Genomic DNA, 17,349 nt, shown 5'->3' with positions numbered 1-17,349 from the left:
TGAGTCAGGTCAGGTGCAAAAGGTATTCACATGTTGAAATCACACACAAAGCCTAGATTCACTTGCCAAAATTGTAGCCTCTCCATCAGCTACACAGCATCTCAGATCTGATACGTCATATCTGAGCTTCTTCTTCTTCCTTTTACGTATGTATGAGTCGAGTTTCGGATCGAGTCAAGTCAATACCGAGTTAGATTTCGGGTCGAGTTACTAGGTGACTTGAACTCGACTCGGTTTGAGTTCGTATTGGACAACGATCATCAACTCGATTAGGATAGACTCATCCACTCGGTTTGGATTGAGTCGGATGCATCATGTTTGCCGAGTCAAGTCGTCCCGTGCCGAGCTCTAATCTTGTCAATTGGATGACCAAACCCTATAAATGAGGCCCATTTAATAATAATAATAAAAATAAATAAATAACACGAAAGTACTGTTTTAGAATCATAAGCAATACACAGTAGGATGTATGATAGATAGTTCAAGATGATGATTGTACCTATTTTGTTTTTGTTCAATCTTAATGCATAGTTTTCCATACCATTGATTGGATGCTTAGGATAATCAATTGCATGATTTTTAAACCATGGCTTGTAAAAGCTAGCAACTTTGAAGGTGCGCATGTTAACAAAATCCTAGACCCGATTGCATCTTCCATGGGCAGGACTCAGGACTAACATCATAGGCCTGCGGGCCAAGTGCCCAAATTTCTGGCCCCAATTAAAACGGGACGGGTTCAGGTGTTACACTTTGCAGCCCCAACCACTGCTGGATGTCGCAACACATCCAATAATACCTATCATAAGGGCCCATGGGTCATTACCCAATAACCACATTGGTTGATATAAGCCATTGGATATAACTGGGCCACTGAACAATTTCTTTCTAAGCACTGGGACCCACAATTTGGATGGTATAGATTGTCATGCATATAAACACTGATTACGGGATTTTTGATACAGACGCACCAAGCAATCTCATTATCTCAGCTGAAAGTAACACAATACATCTACAGAAAAAGCTCTACTACTCTACACGGTTACAAGAGGTATTTCATACGCTGGCATAGTATGGGATTCATACATGTGCACACTGCCTCTGTATATCTGGGATTCATGTACCTCAATCCAAACCGTCCAAATTATAGACCCACTTTAGATGGGGCATAATCTACAGATTTCATTGAACGGACAATCCTGACCATGGAATTGAGGTGAAGCCTGATATTCGGATGGATTGGATTGAGGATCACATAAAAACCACAAGCACAGTAGCATGGGTGCAATGCTAATAGACCACTGTATTTCTTTTCAGTTGGTGAAATTTGGAATGCACGCATGCGGTTCAGTGGCCTTAGCAGCTGGTGAGGGCTCAACGTGAGGACTCGGTTCGACGGGTTGACCCAGTAACTCGGCAGGCAACTCACCGATTCCTTTGAGATAAAATGTATAGAAAAGCTTGAAGGGAAACACGAGCTGCTGCAGCTTCACCTGCCCATAAACACCTTCGAAGACACCGGATCCGCCGGTCACGGCCAAATACGTATCTTCATATGTTAAATACGCCCCTTGTACGGAAATGTGACCGTAGTCCCCGAAGTAGAAGCTGAAGATTGCTTCGTAGCGATCTCCCTTCTTCTCCGGCACATGTTGGATTAGAATGCATATGCCCGCCGTGATTCCTATACGTTTCTGAAGGTTCCCATGGTAGACCTACATATATATGTAGGTATAATTTACTATATTTAGAGAATAAACAAAACACAATTCTTAACTATGATGATGTTGGAGATCACGTGGAAGTGAACCCGAATTCAATCAAACAGGATGAAATCAAATATAAACAACACGAATTTTAGGTGGAAAAACACTAACGAGAAACAACTATAAACCACAGCACAAAGCAACAAGCAACAATATACTATGAAATGATATTGCAAAAGATGATGCACTTACAATGACAAGAATTTCCTTCAATCTCTTAAAAACTTAGCTCTTTTTTTTCTTTTTTTTTATATATATATATATATATATATATATATATATATATATATATATTTAGAACCTTCCGGAATTCTTAGCAATGTATATTCTCAAATCCCAATTAGACCTGACATATATACTATCACAATCGGAATAAGAAACAAATTGCGTACTTACATGGTTCCACGCACGTTGTCGATCTAAGTGTCAATCGATTGACACTGATCGAGCAACCTTTGATTGATCGAGCATACCAAAGTTCAAGTAATCGAACTAATCCAAATCTGTCCAGAGAGTAAATAAGGATTTTTCCGAATATTGTCGATCAATCGACTCAAAGGTTAGATCGATCGAGCATAGTCTAACACCGGGGAAGTTCGATCAATCGATCGAAGCCCCTGTATCTCATAGATTGAAGACATCCATTCAACAGACAGCGCACACATGTCGCCTGGTTTACGGAAATTAATGCATAATTCATAGTTTAGAACCAAGAAAAGTGGAGAAGAAAACCCAATTAGAATTCTTAAATTTTATTACTAGCTCTGAACCGATCCGCTTGATGCAACGGTTGTAAGTAGTGCTATATCATTTCTAGGGGCCTGACCAAGCTGGCCTGCCCGACCAATGTTAAGTTCGGGATGGGCGTGGGCCACACAAGGGCCAGACTCTCAGCTACACCCAAACCTAGACCTAGACGAGCGTCACAAGCCAGCGCAGCCCATTTGTCGAATCTACGCCTGGATGGACCCCAACAGTCCAGCCAATGGGCCAAACCTACCAAATTGTCGAATTTGTAAGTCATCTGATCCATGCAACAGTTGGGCCCCACCATGAAGATCAACTGTCTCGAAAATCAAGCCTATCCATTCATTACATGGGCCACAACTGTTCGCTGAGTTGGGTCGTCACCCGTCCAGTTATTTTGATGTTATAGCCTGCCTGATGAGCGGGCTGGCCCATTTTTGCGCCTGATGATCTTCATGATGGGGCCCTCATCAATTGGGTGGTCCAGATATAATGATGAAAACATTCATAAGTGCCATAGTGACTGTGTGACGCCACTAAGCTGCATGTGTGCATGCAAGAGCAGGCAGCTGACAAATCAGATATTTTTTTTTCAACCGTTCGATCACTCTTATTTTCAACTTACCGTTAATCCGAGGGGTGTCCCATTAATTGGACGGTCAGGATCAACGACCACACACCACTTAAACCATATATTCATGTTTTGTTAAAGATACACCAGCAACCATGCAATCGTGAACGCATAACAAGTCCATCACACAGGGAGAGGGAGCTCATTTTCGGGCCTAACTCAGACCCATATGAACTCACGGTTCGGGTCGGGTCGGGTCGCGCCAGCCCATGACTGGATCCTTACCTTGTTACTAAAAGGGACTAGATCGCCGAGCGAGTTAACCGATTTCTGACTCAGTCGGAGGTAGGCAGGGCTCCCACGATCCCTCTCGTTGATCTCGTACACGTGTAACTCTTGCACGTCGCCTGCAAAATCAAGTCCAAGAAATGGTGAGAAATAACGACATGCCTGACGTGGCACACGTGTGCTGGATCCTGATGCTCGTCAGCTGAGAACCAACATGGACCATGGTCCAGATCTCGCACACGTGTGCTGGATCCTGATGCTCGTCAGCTGAGAACCAACATGGACCATGGTCCAGATCTCGCACACGTGTGCCCATCTCTTTTCACTCTAGGGAGAGGGTATTTTGGGAATACTTGGTCTTGAAGCAGCTGATGCCTTTGGAGCGAGGCACGTGGGTGTGTTTTTAAACTTTTGGGTAGAAAAATCAAGATGGATGGTCTTTGAAGTGAGGGTTTTGGGTAGAGGTGCGTTTCGGAAGTTCAAAGATGGCGATTTAGTCGGTGAGAAGAAGCAGGAGAGCGGTGCTTCTCTGTTGTTGGATGGTTTGAGGAAGGCTTTGAGAGATGAAATCGCAGCCATTGGTTGGGGTGAGATGTCAAAAGGAGGGAGTATAATGTTCGGGGGTGAATGCTGAACAGATGAGGAAATAGGAGGAAGAGGGAGCATTTTATAATGAGGAAAAGGGATGGGAAAGTGGGTTATTTTTTATGATATCGTTTGGTGGTCCTCTGTGCCACCATAAATTGTAGCCCACTAGCCTCCACGTGGAGCGGTGGGCCAGACGCCATCAATAGTCCGCCACCATTACCGTTCTTTTCTCGGAAGATGGGGGCTCATCTAGAAAGAGCCGATTTCCCTGACATACTAACCGTCCAATTTTTATATATGGGACTTGGCTTAGTTAATGACCGACTTGTCTTAGGCAGTGACCCCTCGAGAGCTATACACCAACCGAGTTAGCTCGGTTAACTCGCTTGACTCAGTGTGAAAAGCTTGACTCAGCATGGCTTGAAGTCCAGTCAAGCTGATTATTTGAGCTTGGAAAAAAATTTAGAGCATATTTCTAACTAGACCTAGCTTGATTCAACTCGGCTTGGAACATACTCAGTTCCTATCCAATTAAGTTCACTTAATATTAATATTTTGTAAATATTTATATAATTAAATTATATATTATATATATTAAAATTTTTAAAACTTAAACTTGAACACAGTGCGTAAGCTCAAGATTGATTGAGGTCGAAAGATCGAGCTTAAGTTCAACTTAGAACTTGGCTTGAGTTGTTGACGAAGTCAAGCCAAGCTGTCCAATCAGGCCTAAGGATCGAGTTAACTTCAACTTGGGGTAACTTGCTGGCTGAGCCAAGTGAAGCTGGGCCAAGCTCAATTCGGTACAGCTCGTGTGCAACACTAAACTCGGTGTAGGCCTGTGTTGGAAAAGCCATGGGCCGTACATGATATATGTGTATTGTCTATGTTGGCTATCCATTTTTTCAGCTCATAGTAGAGAATGAGCAAAAAATGAGGTAGTTTCAAAGCTCAAATAAATTGTTATGGGAAGATCCGAACCCCTTCAAACCCTAGGTGCCACAGCACACTAATCCGGTCAGATGCATAATAAGTGGTCTGAAATGAATAATGCTGCTGAAGGAAAGGAAGAATTCCCGGTTTGGTCCCAGTCCCACTCCTCATCCGAGGCTAGTAGTCGGTTCGGAGTGATCCAAGATAGACAGACTGTGTGAAGCTCAAGTCAAAGGCTTCGGGCAGTCCCGACCGAAAACAAATATTTCAACCACTTACACCAGTATCGTCCACTGTGGGAGAACTGCACCCAACAGGACAGGTCCGTCGCCGCTTTGAAGTTCGGAGGGGAGGCCTCTGAGGGTATTTGACGGGCAGGTAAAGTCAAGTCCGCCGTGGGCCCAAGCCGAAGCTCGGCTCGGACTCAGGACGCAATCCTCGTTTAATAACTCAATGATGAAGGCCCATGTATGTGCTAATCTGGGGCCAAGGCTCGTAGTTAGGGTGCTTCTCGCCGGATGTCCCGAGCCGCGGCCAAAGCGAGACGTGGACGTTCCATGTGCTAAACTAAGAAACTACCTTAAGCAGACATGACTGATTACCTCGCTCATGGATACACATGATACGCTACACGATCTCTGGATTACGAACAATATCTCCACAATCCAAAAATCCTACTGATTGAGTGAATCGTGCCGAGATTAGCAGACCCAGTCCGTCTGATGATCAGGTATAAATACAATGAAGACCCCATTGCTACAGGTACGCAACATCTTCCACTCTCCCTCTACTCTCCAACTTAGACTCAGATTCCCTTGACTTGACTTAGGCATTAGAGGGTCCCCTGTTTAAGCCAGGGTCTCCTTTGCTCGTTGCTAGTGTGCAAGTCCAGGAGGCTGAAGCGATTCAGAGTTCGTGAGTCGGAGCGGAGAGTCATCTAGATTTAGTCATCAACATTTTTGGCACCGTCTGTGGGAATCTGATACGAAAGATCAGGTTCTTATCTTTAAGTATAATGGCAAGAGGAAAGAAAGAGGTAGTAGCTGTGGAACCGGAACAAAATGAGCAGACCCGTTCCTCCTCGCTACTTCACACTGAATCAGCCTCAGGGCCTTCCTAGCATTCTCGCAATCGGGCAAGTAAGTATCGAGCTATACAAAGCGAGATATAGGCCCTGCGCAACGAAGTTAATCAGATGAAGTAGCGATAAGAGCCGCAACCACATCATGCTCAAGGAAATCTTGTTCTCGAGTCGATTGGTTTAGTCGTAGAAGCTCACTCCGCGCCGAGGAGTATGAGACCCGAGGGGCCTCAACGCCCTCAGGCGCAGGTTTCGGTTCAGAATCCTCCCCCAACTCAAATCCGTTTTTTGGTTCGGAACACTACTACTCGAGCTCCGACAAATGCCTTAGTCACCTCAGCCCTGGCACCTACAGATCTCCGCCATGAACTGGAACGGAGGAGGGGAAGAAGGACTCCTGAAATAGAAAACACCTGGGAGATAGTGGCTGAAAAAAAAGATCCTTGGGAAGCACGGTTCGCGGAGCTCAATGACAAAATTCTAACACTAGAAAAGAAGCAGCAGCCGTCGTCAGTTCCTGCTGTCGTTCAGGCGATGATGAAAGAGACCGAGCCTCCCTTCACCTCGGTAATTATAAATGAGGTGATGCCACAAAGGTTCTGGATACCTCCCATCATCCAATATTCCAGGTCTGGGGACCCATCCGAGCATGTATAAGCTTATCGTTCATGGATGAAAATCCAGACAGTAACAGACACGATGATGTGTAGGGGATTCTCGATCACACTCACAGGATTCGCTCGGAGTTAGTACCGTCAACTCAAGTCAAATTCCATTGGTTCCTTTGCAGAACTTAGCCGATTATTCCTTACCCAATTCATAAGCAGTAAGAAGAGGCAGAAGCCAAATACTCACCTTTTCACCATCAAACAAGAGCCTAAGGTCGTTGATGGACTACATTACTCGCTTCAATGAATAAGCGTTGCAAGTGGAAGACTACGATGACAAGATGACACTCTCCGCCATGTTCAGCAGTTTGAAAGAGGGAAAGTTCACCTTCTCTATTGGGAAGAATCCGTTAAAAACATTAACCGACCTCATCGTCAGAGCTCAAAAGTACACTAACGTCGAGGAATTCTCCAATATCCGCAAGAATGTTCAAGTGACAGATCCGACTGGCAAGGAGAAGAGGCTTAGGAATGAAGAATCTCAGCCAACCAACAAGGGACCAGATGACCGCGCCCCCCGCGATCGTCGCCTGAGCAGAAAACCGGAGGAAAAATTTCGTTCCTACACCCCCTCAACACGTCCATCGACGAGATCTTATTGGACATCCGAGGGAAGAAACTTCTGAATTGGCCTGTTTGCATGAAGGCCAACCCGAAATATTGAGACAAATGCAAGTATTGTCGTTTCCATCGAGATCACGACCATAACACAGCAGACTGCGTGAACCTCAAGGATGAGATCGAGACCCTTATTGGTAAAGGGCATCTACGCCGATACACCAAGGGAGAAAGAATCGCTCGGAAAGAAGAATGAGAGTGAGAACAACCGAGTAACACAGCAGAAGAGCCAGCCAAAATTCGCACCATCTTTGGTGGCTCATCTGGTGGAGGAGACTCGAACCAGGCTTGAAAAGCCCACTCTAACAAGTCCGATCCGGAGCATTACATCCACTTGACCGAGCGGCCTAGCAAGGAACTCCGGGTCAACCCGTGAAGTCTGACCTTCACGGAAGATGATACGTGCGGAATCCAACACCTGCACGACGATGCCCTGGTGGTTACTATGACCATAGCAAACCACAAAGTGTACCGCATCTTAGTCGATACCGAAAGCTCGGCCAACGTAACCTACTCCGAGGCCTTTGAAAGAATGGAGATTCCAATGTCACATCTTAGACCTGTGAAGGCCCCCTTGCACGGCTTTGCCGGAGAAAGGGTACTCTTTAAGGGAGCCATCTCCCCTCCCCGTGACTGCAGGAGAAGGACAATATCAAGCCACTCTCATGGTGGACTTCCTTGTTGTCAATGTGCCATCAGTGCATAATGTCATTCTAGGCAGGCCTTCCCTCAATACAATGAGAGCAGTCGTTTCCACCTATCATTTGATAATGAAGTTCCCCACCGAGGGTGGAACAAGATACCTCCTAGGCGATCAACACGAAGCTCGGAGATGCTATGCTATAGCAGTGAAGAAAGGGTCTGTGAAGCAAGCACTCATCGTCCATGTTCTGAATCCCAAAGGACCTGTGAAAAACTCATCCGTGGAAGACTTGGAGAAGGTACCACTCGACGAGGTAGACCCGACTAAAACGGTTCAACTCGGAACATCGTTGAACCCGGAACAATGGTCCGAAATGCTGGCCTTCTTACAACAACATAGAGACATCTTCGCATGGTCGTATGGGGACATGCCCGAGATCTCCCTGGACGTTATGGTCCACAGGTTGAATGTGGACCCGGATTACAAACCTGTTAAGCGGAAGAGGAGACCGTTCGATGTCGAGCGATACGAAGCCATAGCCGACGAAGTCTCCATTCTGCTTGATGCCGACTTCATAGAAGAATTGCACTATCCCGATTGGATTGCGAACGTAGTCCTGGTCAAGAAAGCCGACGGGAAATGGTGGGTCTATGTAGATTACTCAGATCTGAACAAGGCGTGTCCAAAGGATAGCTTCCCATTGCCTTGGATTGATCAACTGGTAGATAGCACTGCGGGGCACGAATTACTCTCCTTCCTGGACGCTTACTCCGGGTACAATCAGATCGTGATGCATCCACCAAATAGGCAGAAGATTACCTTTGTCACAAACAAGGGGCTCTATTGTTACTGGGTAATGCCATTTGGCCTGAAAAACGCTGGGGCCACGTATCAAAGGTTAATAAATCAGATGTTCGCCAAACAAATCAGACATACCATGGAAGTATACGTCGACGACATGCTTGTGAAGAGCATCAAGGCGTCCAATCATTTGGCAAATCTCGGAGAAACTTTTACCATCCTTCGAGAGTACCAGATGAAGCTAAATCCTGTAAAGTGCATCTTCGGAGTTGGCTCCGGTAAATTCCTCGGGTTTCAGGTTAGCCAAAGGGGCATAAAAGCAAACCTCGACAAGATCAAAGCACTCCTAGACATGAGTTCGCCTCGGACTGTCAAGGAGATACAATGCCTCACTGGATAAGTAGCAGCGCTTAGATGGTTTATATCCAGAGCTACGGACAAATGCCTTCCCTTCTTCCAACAGCTGAAGGGTCATAGAAGGCAAAATGGACGTCGGAATGTGAACAGGCCTTCCAGCAGCTGAAACAGTATTTAGGCTCACCACCCTTGCTATCCAAGCCCGAGGAAGGTGAACCCCTGTTCTTATATCTCGCAATCTCGGCCTCAGCTGTCAGCTCGGCCCTGATCAGGAAAGTAGGGGACAAGCAACATCCCATATAGTATATGAGTAAAGCCATGGTGCCCGATATTCGCCTTTGGAGAAGCTAGCGCTCAGTCTCGTCGTCTCGGCTCGGAGATTACGTCCGTACTTCCAGGCTCATTCCATCGTCATCCTGACCGACTCTCCCCTCAATCAGATCCTCTAGAGGCGTGAAATGTCGAGTCGGCTAACCAAGTGGGCCATCGAGCTTGGTGAATTCGACATCCAGTTTCGTCCGAGGACAACAATTAAGGGTCAAACCGTGGTCGACTTCATTGTGGAATTCACCACTCCGAGCGAAGAAGGGATCAGTACCGAAGTTGAGACGACTCCTTCGCCTGTTCCCCCAAGCGATCAAAAGGCGGTATCAGAACCAGGATGAGTTCTCTACGTAGACGGGTCGTCTAATGCCAAACGTGCCAGAGCGGGAATTGTCCTGATCGCACCTGATTCCATGCCCATCCAGTATGCGATCAGACTCAGCTTCAAGGCCTCTAACAATGAGGCGGAGTACGAGGCTCTGCTGCTGGACTCAGACTGGCGGCAAGCCTGGGGGTCTAGTTTGTTCAAGTCCGATGTGATTCTCACCTGGTAGTGAACCACATCTCCACCGAGTATGAAGCCAAGGAAACAAGAATGATTGCTTACCTCGATGAGGCAAGAAAATTGATTGAAAGATTTTGAAGCTACATTATCCATCAGATCCCACGAGTAGAAAATTCATGGGTCGATGCCCTAGTAAAATTAGCCTCGGCCACAGAAGGAAAGATCCCGTGAATCATTCCCGTGGAGTTCATAGAACATTTGAGCATCGACCAGATGGAGAAGAAAATAGTCAATCCAGTAAATGATACTCTGAGCTGGATGGACCGAATTTATAGTTACCTCACATCCGGTGAGGTTCCTTCGGATAGGTTGGAAGCAAGGTGCCTAAGAGTCAGAGTAGCGCAGTACGTAGTTCTGGAGGGGATATTGTACAAGAAAGGGCATTCGCAGCCCTACCTCAGGTGCTTCTGACCCGATCAGGCAGAATATGTGATTCGAAATATTCACAAAGGAATCTGCAGAAACCACTCTGGCGGCCGAGCCATAGCCCTAGCCCTAAAGATACTCCGGTAAGGATATTTCTGGCCGACCATTAGGGAGGATTCAAAGAACTATGTTCAAATATGCGATAAGTGTCAACGATATGTGGCTGTGCCGAGGCAACCTGCAGAAGAATTGACTCCCATGAGCGGTCCATGGCCATTTGCTTAGTGGGGAATCGATATCATCGGCCCCCTGCCCACCAGAAATGGGAAGGTCAAGTTCGCTATCGTTGCAGTCGACTACTTCACCAAATGGGCAGAGGCCGAACCCGTTGCGAAGATCACGGAGCAGAAGGTGATCGATTTTGTCTGGAAAAATATTGTCTGTCGATTCGAAATCCCACGTACCATTGTATCTGACAATGGCAGGCAATTCGATAATGAGAAATTTCGAGGAATGTGTCATGGGCTCGGCATCACAAACACATATTCCTCGCCTCGGCACCCGCAGTCCAATGGGCAGGTGGAAGCAGTTAACAAGGTTATCAAACATCATCTCAAGACGAAGTTAGAAAAAGCAAAAGGCAGTTGGGCCAAAGAGCTCTCATTCGTCCTCTGGGCCTATAGGATCACAGCTCAGTTGTCTACTGGGGAGACCCCATATTCGTTATTCTATGCTCAGAGGCAACGATGCTAGTTGAAATCGGCCTCCCTACGGCTCGGGTCAGAAATTATCATCAAAACCAGAACGCTGAGCAGATGACGGCCAACCTGGACCTACTTGAAGAGGCCAAAGAAGTCTCCAGACTTCGAGCTGCTGCTCGACATCAGCAGGTGGTGTGATTTTACAACATTAAGATCAAAACCAGGCGGTTCCGTCCAGGGGACTTAGTCCTTCACCGAGTCTTTCAGAATACCGCCGAGCCGGGGGCTAGGGCACTCGGGCTTAACTGGGAAGGGCCTTTCCGTATGGTTCGATCGACCAAACCGGGCTCCTACTACTTAGAAGATCTCGAGGGCTGCCAACTCCCCCACCCCTGAAACGCCGAGCACCTAAGGGTCTACTATCCTTGATGAAATGACCCTTAAGGCCCCCAATAAATGTACGCCTCTGAGCGACCAGCCTTCAAGGCTCTCAATGAAATTCACATTCCCAATAAATCTACTTGAGCGGACTATCTACTATAAACAAGTTGCCTCTCATAAGCAGAGGCTGACTTAACGAACTGATCCCTTAAAGAAGAGGTTAGTACATTATCTCATGAAAATTCTACAGGGCATCCCCTCTTGGTCAGGGAAAAAGCTAATGGATGACCCACTCCCCAATAGAGGGGTCGGCTCGTCACCTGATTCACGGATAAGTTAAAAGTTGCTCACCAATCATGGGAAGAGTCGATCCCCTAGGGGTCTGGACATAACAATGGCAATATTACAAATATTCAAAGTTCTACAAAACGATATTGAAACGAGCTGACCCGTCAAGGGTCGGCTCGGCAGTGCCCCAAAGAAAATTGACCTGTCGACAAATTAGCTCAGCAATCAATATCTAAGAACCAAGTAGGCGTTACTATTTGAATCATCATCATTCATGCGCCCTCTCCAGTGGGTCAAAAAATATTATCTATCAAACCATTCACCAGCAAAAGAAAAAAGTTCAGAAAAGTCAATAAAAGAGATGCTAAAAACTATGCAGTCGGAGGAGGAGGAGGAGCTTGAGAGCTAGGGGCCTAATCCGGGTAGACATCTTCAGCGGGCTTCACTCCTGCATCTTCAAGCAGCAAAGGCTCAAGGTTGAGGTACAAGTACAAGTCCTGGACCACCTCAATATAAGCGTCGAAGCCACAGTTATAAAACTTAGTGGCTTCGGCGGTCCTCTCCTTCGAAGACTTGAAAGCCTCTACCGCGATGGCAACGGCTGAGGCCAGGGATGCTTCATCTTCAGTCCGCTGGACATCCCTCGCCTGGGAAACCGCCTTGTGCAGTTCTTCTGCGGCTTCAGCCCTGGTCCACTCCAGTACTTCCTCCAACCGAGCGTTCTCCTTGGCAAGCAAGTCCACATGGGCCTTAGCCTGGGTCAGCTTGGCTGCAGCAGCACCGCATCGGGCCTCAAGATCGCTGACGACCCCCTGTAGCTGGAACTCTCGGGCCTTCCCGTCATCAACTTGCCGGCGGAGTTCTGCCTGCTCCATCCAGAGGAAGGTGACCTCGTCTTGCAGGAGCTCGACCTCACTCCTAAGGGCCTCCACCTTAGCATCTTTCTTGACGGCTTCCTTTAATCTCTCCCAAGTTAGAAGGAGCCTCAGAACGGACTGTACAAAAATGAAAGGATAAGTAGTCGAACGCGACCGAAACTGAAGGCAATAAAAGTTAATAAAATTACCCGATAGAAGATAGAGGCCAAGTCATTGACAAAATATTCATCCGCCTTCTTGAAAAGGCCGGCGATCTCCTCCTCCGGGGCATGTTTGTTGGCCCATTGCACCAAGTAAGACATGTGGTAACTCGGTTCAAATCTTCCTCCACTCGTCCCCACCTGGACCGACCCTATTGCTTCCTCAACCCCAATCCTGCTGCCTGCCGAGGCCTAACCCTTGACCCTAAGATCATTCCCGGCCTCGGAAGGAGAAAGCATGGCATCAACCATCCGAACATCCTCCTCCCGCTCGAATGAAGAAGGGAAGGCAATGCAGGGCTGTAGGGCTACGAGAGGGGCCTCGGCTGTGGGAGGAATGGCGGCAGGAGGGAGGATTGGAGCCGGAGCATTGACAGAAGCAATAGGTGCTGCAGCCGGAGCTGCAACAATAGAAATTGAAGCTACAGCCAGAGCTGCAGCAACAGAAAATGAAGCCACAGCTAGAGCTGTAGCGACGAAAATTGGGGCCTAGGGGCCCTCACCACGGGGAGCCGCCTGCTTCCTCCGAATGGTCGTCTTCGTTCAGGGCTGGGCCCTTAACATCTCATCGACGGTCGGGGCGGCCTTCCTCCTTCAAGACCCAACTGCCTCTGCCATGCCTGCAATAACAAATCAACAATTAAGATAAGAGGTTTGGTACTTCCAAAAAGGAGGAGACAGAATGACTTACTGAAAGAAGTAGGGAGTGGGGTAGACTTGCATAGCCCGGACCAGTGAAGGTTGGCGGCTGTGATCAGATCCATCTAGGAGCGGAGATCTCCCAAGCTCGCCCTGGCCTTAGCAATCTGGTTCTTCTAGTCCGAGGAGAGGAGGGGCGAACCTCTTAGGAAGTCTACAGAGATAAGAGAAAACTTTAGTTCAATTATTAAGGAAGAAAAATATGAAAAAGAACATGCGTGTGGTCCGACCTGGTGAAGTAAATAGGGTGGGAACCCGAGTCATCAAGCTTCCGAGCTCAGCCACAAGCACCTCTTATTCGCCTGAAGCTCAGAACCATTTATTCTTCTAGTCCTTATTGGAGGGCGGAGGATTCAAGACTAGACCCGACCCCTTGCTGCCTCGGTCGCAAAGTAGTACCATGGCTCCTGACTGTCGTGCTTGATGAGGTACAAACTTATTAACTCCTCTGGTGTCAGCTCTGGATTTTCGACTTGATGCCAGATGAAGAAGGAAGAGATCAAACCCTCCAAGCGTTGGGGCTGAATTGGCCGGGAGTTAGCCCCAGATAGGCTATCAAGGCCCGAACGAAGGGGTGCAGAGGAAGTCGGAGACCGCACTGCAGCGCACAAAGGAAAATGACGACTTCCCCTTCAGCGGGTGCGCCGGCAATATCGAGGGGCTTTGGTGCCCTTATCTGTACGAAGTTCGAAATCTCGAACTCCGAACGGATCCACCCCATTTGAGGCTCTGTCAATACGGAGCCTTCAGGTACAACCTCCGAGGCCCGCCCGCTCGCAGCCATCTCGGTGGTGCCTATAGTTAAGTTTCGGGGGGCTTGGGCGGCCTTCTTCTTGACTACTCGGCGAGTCCAAGCCCCCTTCTCTTTGTTCCTCCAGGGTGGAGGGAACAGAGGTACTGCCTCCAAGAGACCTTCAGATGCCCCTCTCCTGCCATCCGAGCTTCCCAGCTCGGAATCATCGAAGTCTTCTCGGACCGTGTCAATATCAGACGACATCTTGTAGAGAAGGAAGAGAAAAACACTAATAGAAGGATGGACTCACTGGACAGTCACCGGGAATCGCTTCTACTGTAGAACCCTTGATCGGTCAGAATCGCCTTGTCGAGAGTTTCGAGTCGGTCGGAATCGCCTTCGCTGAAAATCGCCTCCTCAGGGAACCAACAGCCACGGGAATTTAATATGCAGAAATGAGAAGCGTTTCCGAAACGCTGAGGGTTATATAGTCGGGGAAGAATCTTCGCATTAATGGCAGGGCATTGATGGCAGCAGCCAAATCATCGCGAGGCAACTCCAGAGCATACGTGGTTGCTGGCTATTGGCTTGAGCTCTGCCTAGGCTGTATGGTTCTGACGTTAAGCGATGGGCTCCATCAAGCAAAAGCGGCACCCGAGCAGGGGAAGCATCGTTGGGACGCCTCCCAAGGCCTACGTGTCAGTCGACCATAAGCCAGGCAATTATTCGAAATCTTAACTGTCGCCACGCGTTAGCTAGAGATTAACCTGCGAATGGAAAGACCCGACGACACGTTTCTTCGACACAAGAGTCATAATGACAAATGCACGCATGAAAGGTGCAACAGCGGAAACCGTTGATCTCCCGTACATGCTTACTCTCCGAGCCCGTATCCGAACTCGAAGAGTAGAGGGCTTCTGTTATGGGAAGATCCGAACCCCTTCATACCCTAGGTGCCACAACACACTAATCCGATCAGATGCATAATAAGTGGTCCAAAATGAATAATGCCGCTGAAGGAAAGGAAGAATTCCCGATTTGGTCCCAGTCGCACTCCTCATCCGAAGCTAGTAGTCGGTTTGGTGTGATCGAAGACAGACAGACCGTGTGAAGCTCAAGTCAAAGGCTTTGGGCAGTCCCAACCGAAAACAAATATTTCAACCACTACACCAGTATCGTCCACTGTGGGAGAATTGCACCCAACAGGACAGGTCCGTCGCTGCTTCGAAGTTCCGAGGGGAGGCCTCCGAGGGTATTCGACAGTCAAGTCCGCTGTGGGCCCAAGCTGAAGCTCGGCTCGGACTCAGGACGCAATCCTCGTTTAATAACTCAATGATGAAGGCTCATGTATGTGTTAATCTAGGGTCGAGGCTCGTAGTTAGGGTACTTCTCGTCTGATGTCCCGAGCCGGGGCCAAAGCGTACGTGGACGCTCCATGCGCTAAACTGAGAAACTACCTTAAGCAGACATGACCGATTACCTCGCTCACAGATACGCACGATACGCTACACGATCCCTGGATTACAGACAATATCTCCACGATTCGAAAATCCTATTGATTGAGTGAATCGAACCGAGATTAGCGGACCCAGTCCGTCTGATGATCAGGTTTAAATACAATGAAGACCCCATTGCTACGGGTACGCAACATCTTGCACTCTCCCTCTACTTTCTAATTTAGACCCAGATTTCCTTGACCTGACTTAGGCATCGGAGGGTCCCCTGTTTAAGCCAGGGTCTCCTTTGCTCATTGCTAGTGTGCAGGTCCAAGAGGTTGAAGCGATTCGGAGTTCGCGAGTCGGAGTGAAGAGTCATTCAAATTTAGTCATCAACATAGACCATCTCACATGAAATAGTAGTGAGTGGTGATTGAATGACAGCCGTTAAAAACTAAGACCCAATATAAAGCTTATTTGCCATGTAACTTGTTGATTAGGTTACACATATATGAATGAAGGAGTTTCAACACCCGGTCAAGGGTTCGAGTACCCATAAGTGGTGAAATTCCACTAGTGTGAATGTGTGTGCGTGCGCGCGCGCACATGTGTGTGTGTGTATATAGAATGAAGGAAAAATGCAAATATCAACTTGATCCCAAACTTTTGTGACCTTAAAAAAATCTAGATGAAGGGAAAACAAAAATAGCAACTTGATATTGAACTTTCGTGGCCCCGAGAAGTTTTTAACTGAGTGTTCAATCACCACTTTTTCTTATAATGTGATCCACGGACAATTCAATCTGCCTTATTTCCTGGCTCATACCCTAAAATGATCTGAAAATGGATGAACACTGATAAATCACATGCAACATGGTGGAGCCCACTGACCTTTTTCAGTCAAGGAGCAGTACTCACTACCGAATCCGAGTCCTTAGATATGGCCTTAGTGGGCTATACTAGCTGTCCAATAATTGTACTCCTGCGGGTTACCGGACTTATTCAAAAGCAGTGTGGCCACATGGCTGTGTTGGTAGTTGATACTACCCTACTTGTACGATTTCCCTCTATCGAAACGCAAGATCATGCGTGTGTCACTGCTCACTGGGGCGTCATAATAAGATGGTCCTATGTTTGAACCGTCCATATTCTCTTTACTATCACAAATAAAGGTCTTGCCAATGATCTCGATTTAAGGATGATCCTTAACCATGATTTTTTACAGTTGAATTCGAGCCATTAGAAGCTTCCTTTTGATTTTTCTAAATTCATCTTCATATTTTGATTGTAATAATTATTATTTTAGCCCAAATTTCATATGGTAGCATTTTTGGTAAATAATATGTAATATGAACGGTTTCGATCATTGGAAAATTCATCATGTGGACCCTAGTGAGCAGCGACATATGCTCGTTCTGTATGACGACAGACGCAAAACGAATTACCCCACGTGCGTAGATCCATGCAAATCTACGCGCACGCGCACGTCTCAGGCACGTGTTTGCTAGATCCAGTATTTTCTTCGGATGGGCCACACTAATTAGATCTTGTCACCTCAAAAGCAGTCAATTTCATTTGTTAGGTGGGCCACGGTGTACGAAACAAATGGATGGCCAGAAGATATTCAGCCGTCTATTTCTTTTTTTCCATTTTATCCACCAAAAGTCTGATTATTTAAGCAGAGGAATTAATCAGTGTGGACCACCTGATGGAAAATGTG

At 47.2% G+C, this 17,349-nt stretch overlaps 1 protein-coding gene across 1 annotated transcript; it reads right to left on the bottom strand.

Annotated features, from left to right (window-relative positions):
- Nucleotides 1–950: 950 nt before the first annotated feature.
- LOC131237582 (allene oxide cyclase, chloroplastic-like) lies at nt 951–4,057 on the bottom strand. The gene is made up of 3 exons (XM_058235427.1): nt 3,723–4,057; nt 3,367–3,488; nt 951–1,712 (listed from the first exon to the last, which is right to left on the bottom strand). Exons 1-3 carry the CDS (start codon nt 4,033–4,035, stop codon nt 1,311–1,313), a joined length of 837 nt encoding a protein of 278 aa, XP_058091410.1. The 5' UTR covers nt 4,036–4,057; the 3' UTR covers nt 951–1,310.
- Between the last annotated feature and the right edge of the window lie 13,292 nt (nt 4,058–17,349).

This window comes from Magnolia sinica, chromosome 2, assembly GCF_029962835.1.
Source record: "Magnolia sinica isolate HGM2019 chromosome 2, MsV1, whole genome shotgun sequence".
Lineage (NCBI taxonomy): Eukaryota > Viridiplantae > Streptophyta > Magnoliopsida > Magnoliales > Magnoliaceae > Magnolia > Magnolia sinica.
This window is presented reverse-complemented; position numbering and strand designations above follow the sequence as displayed.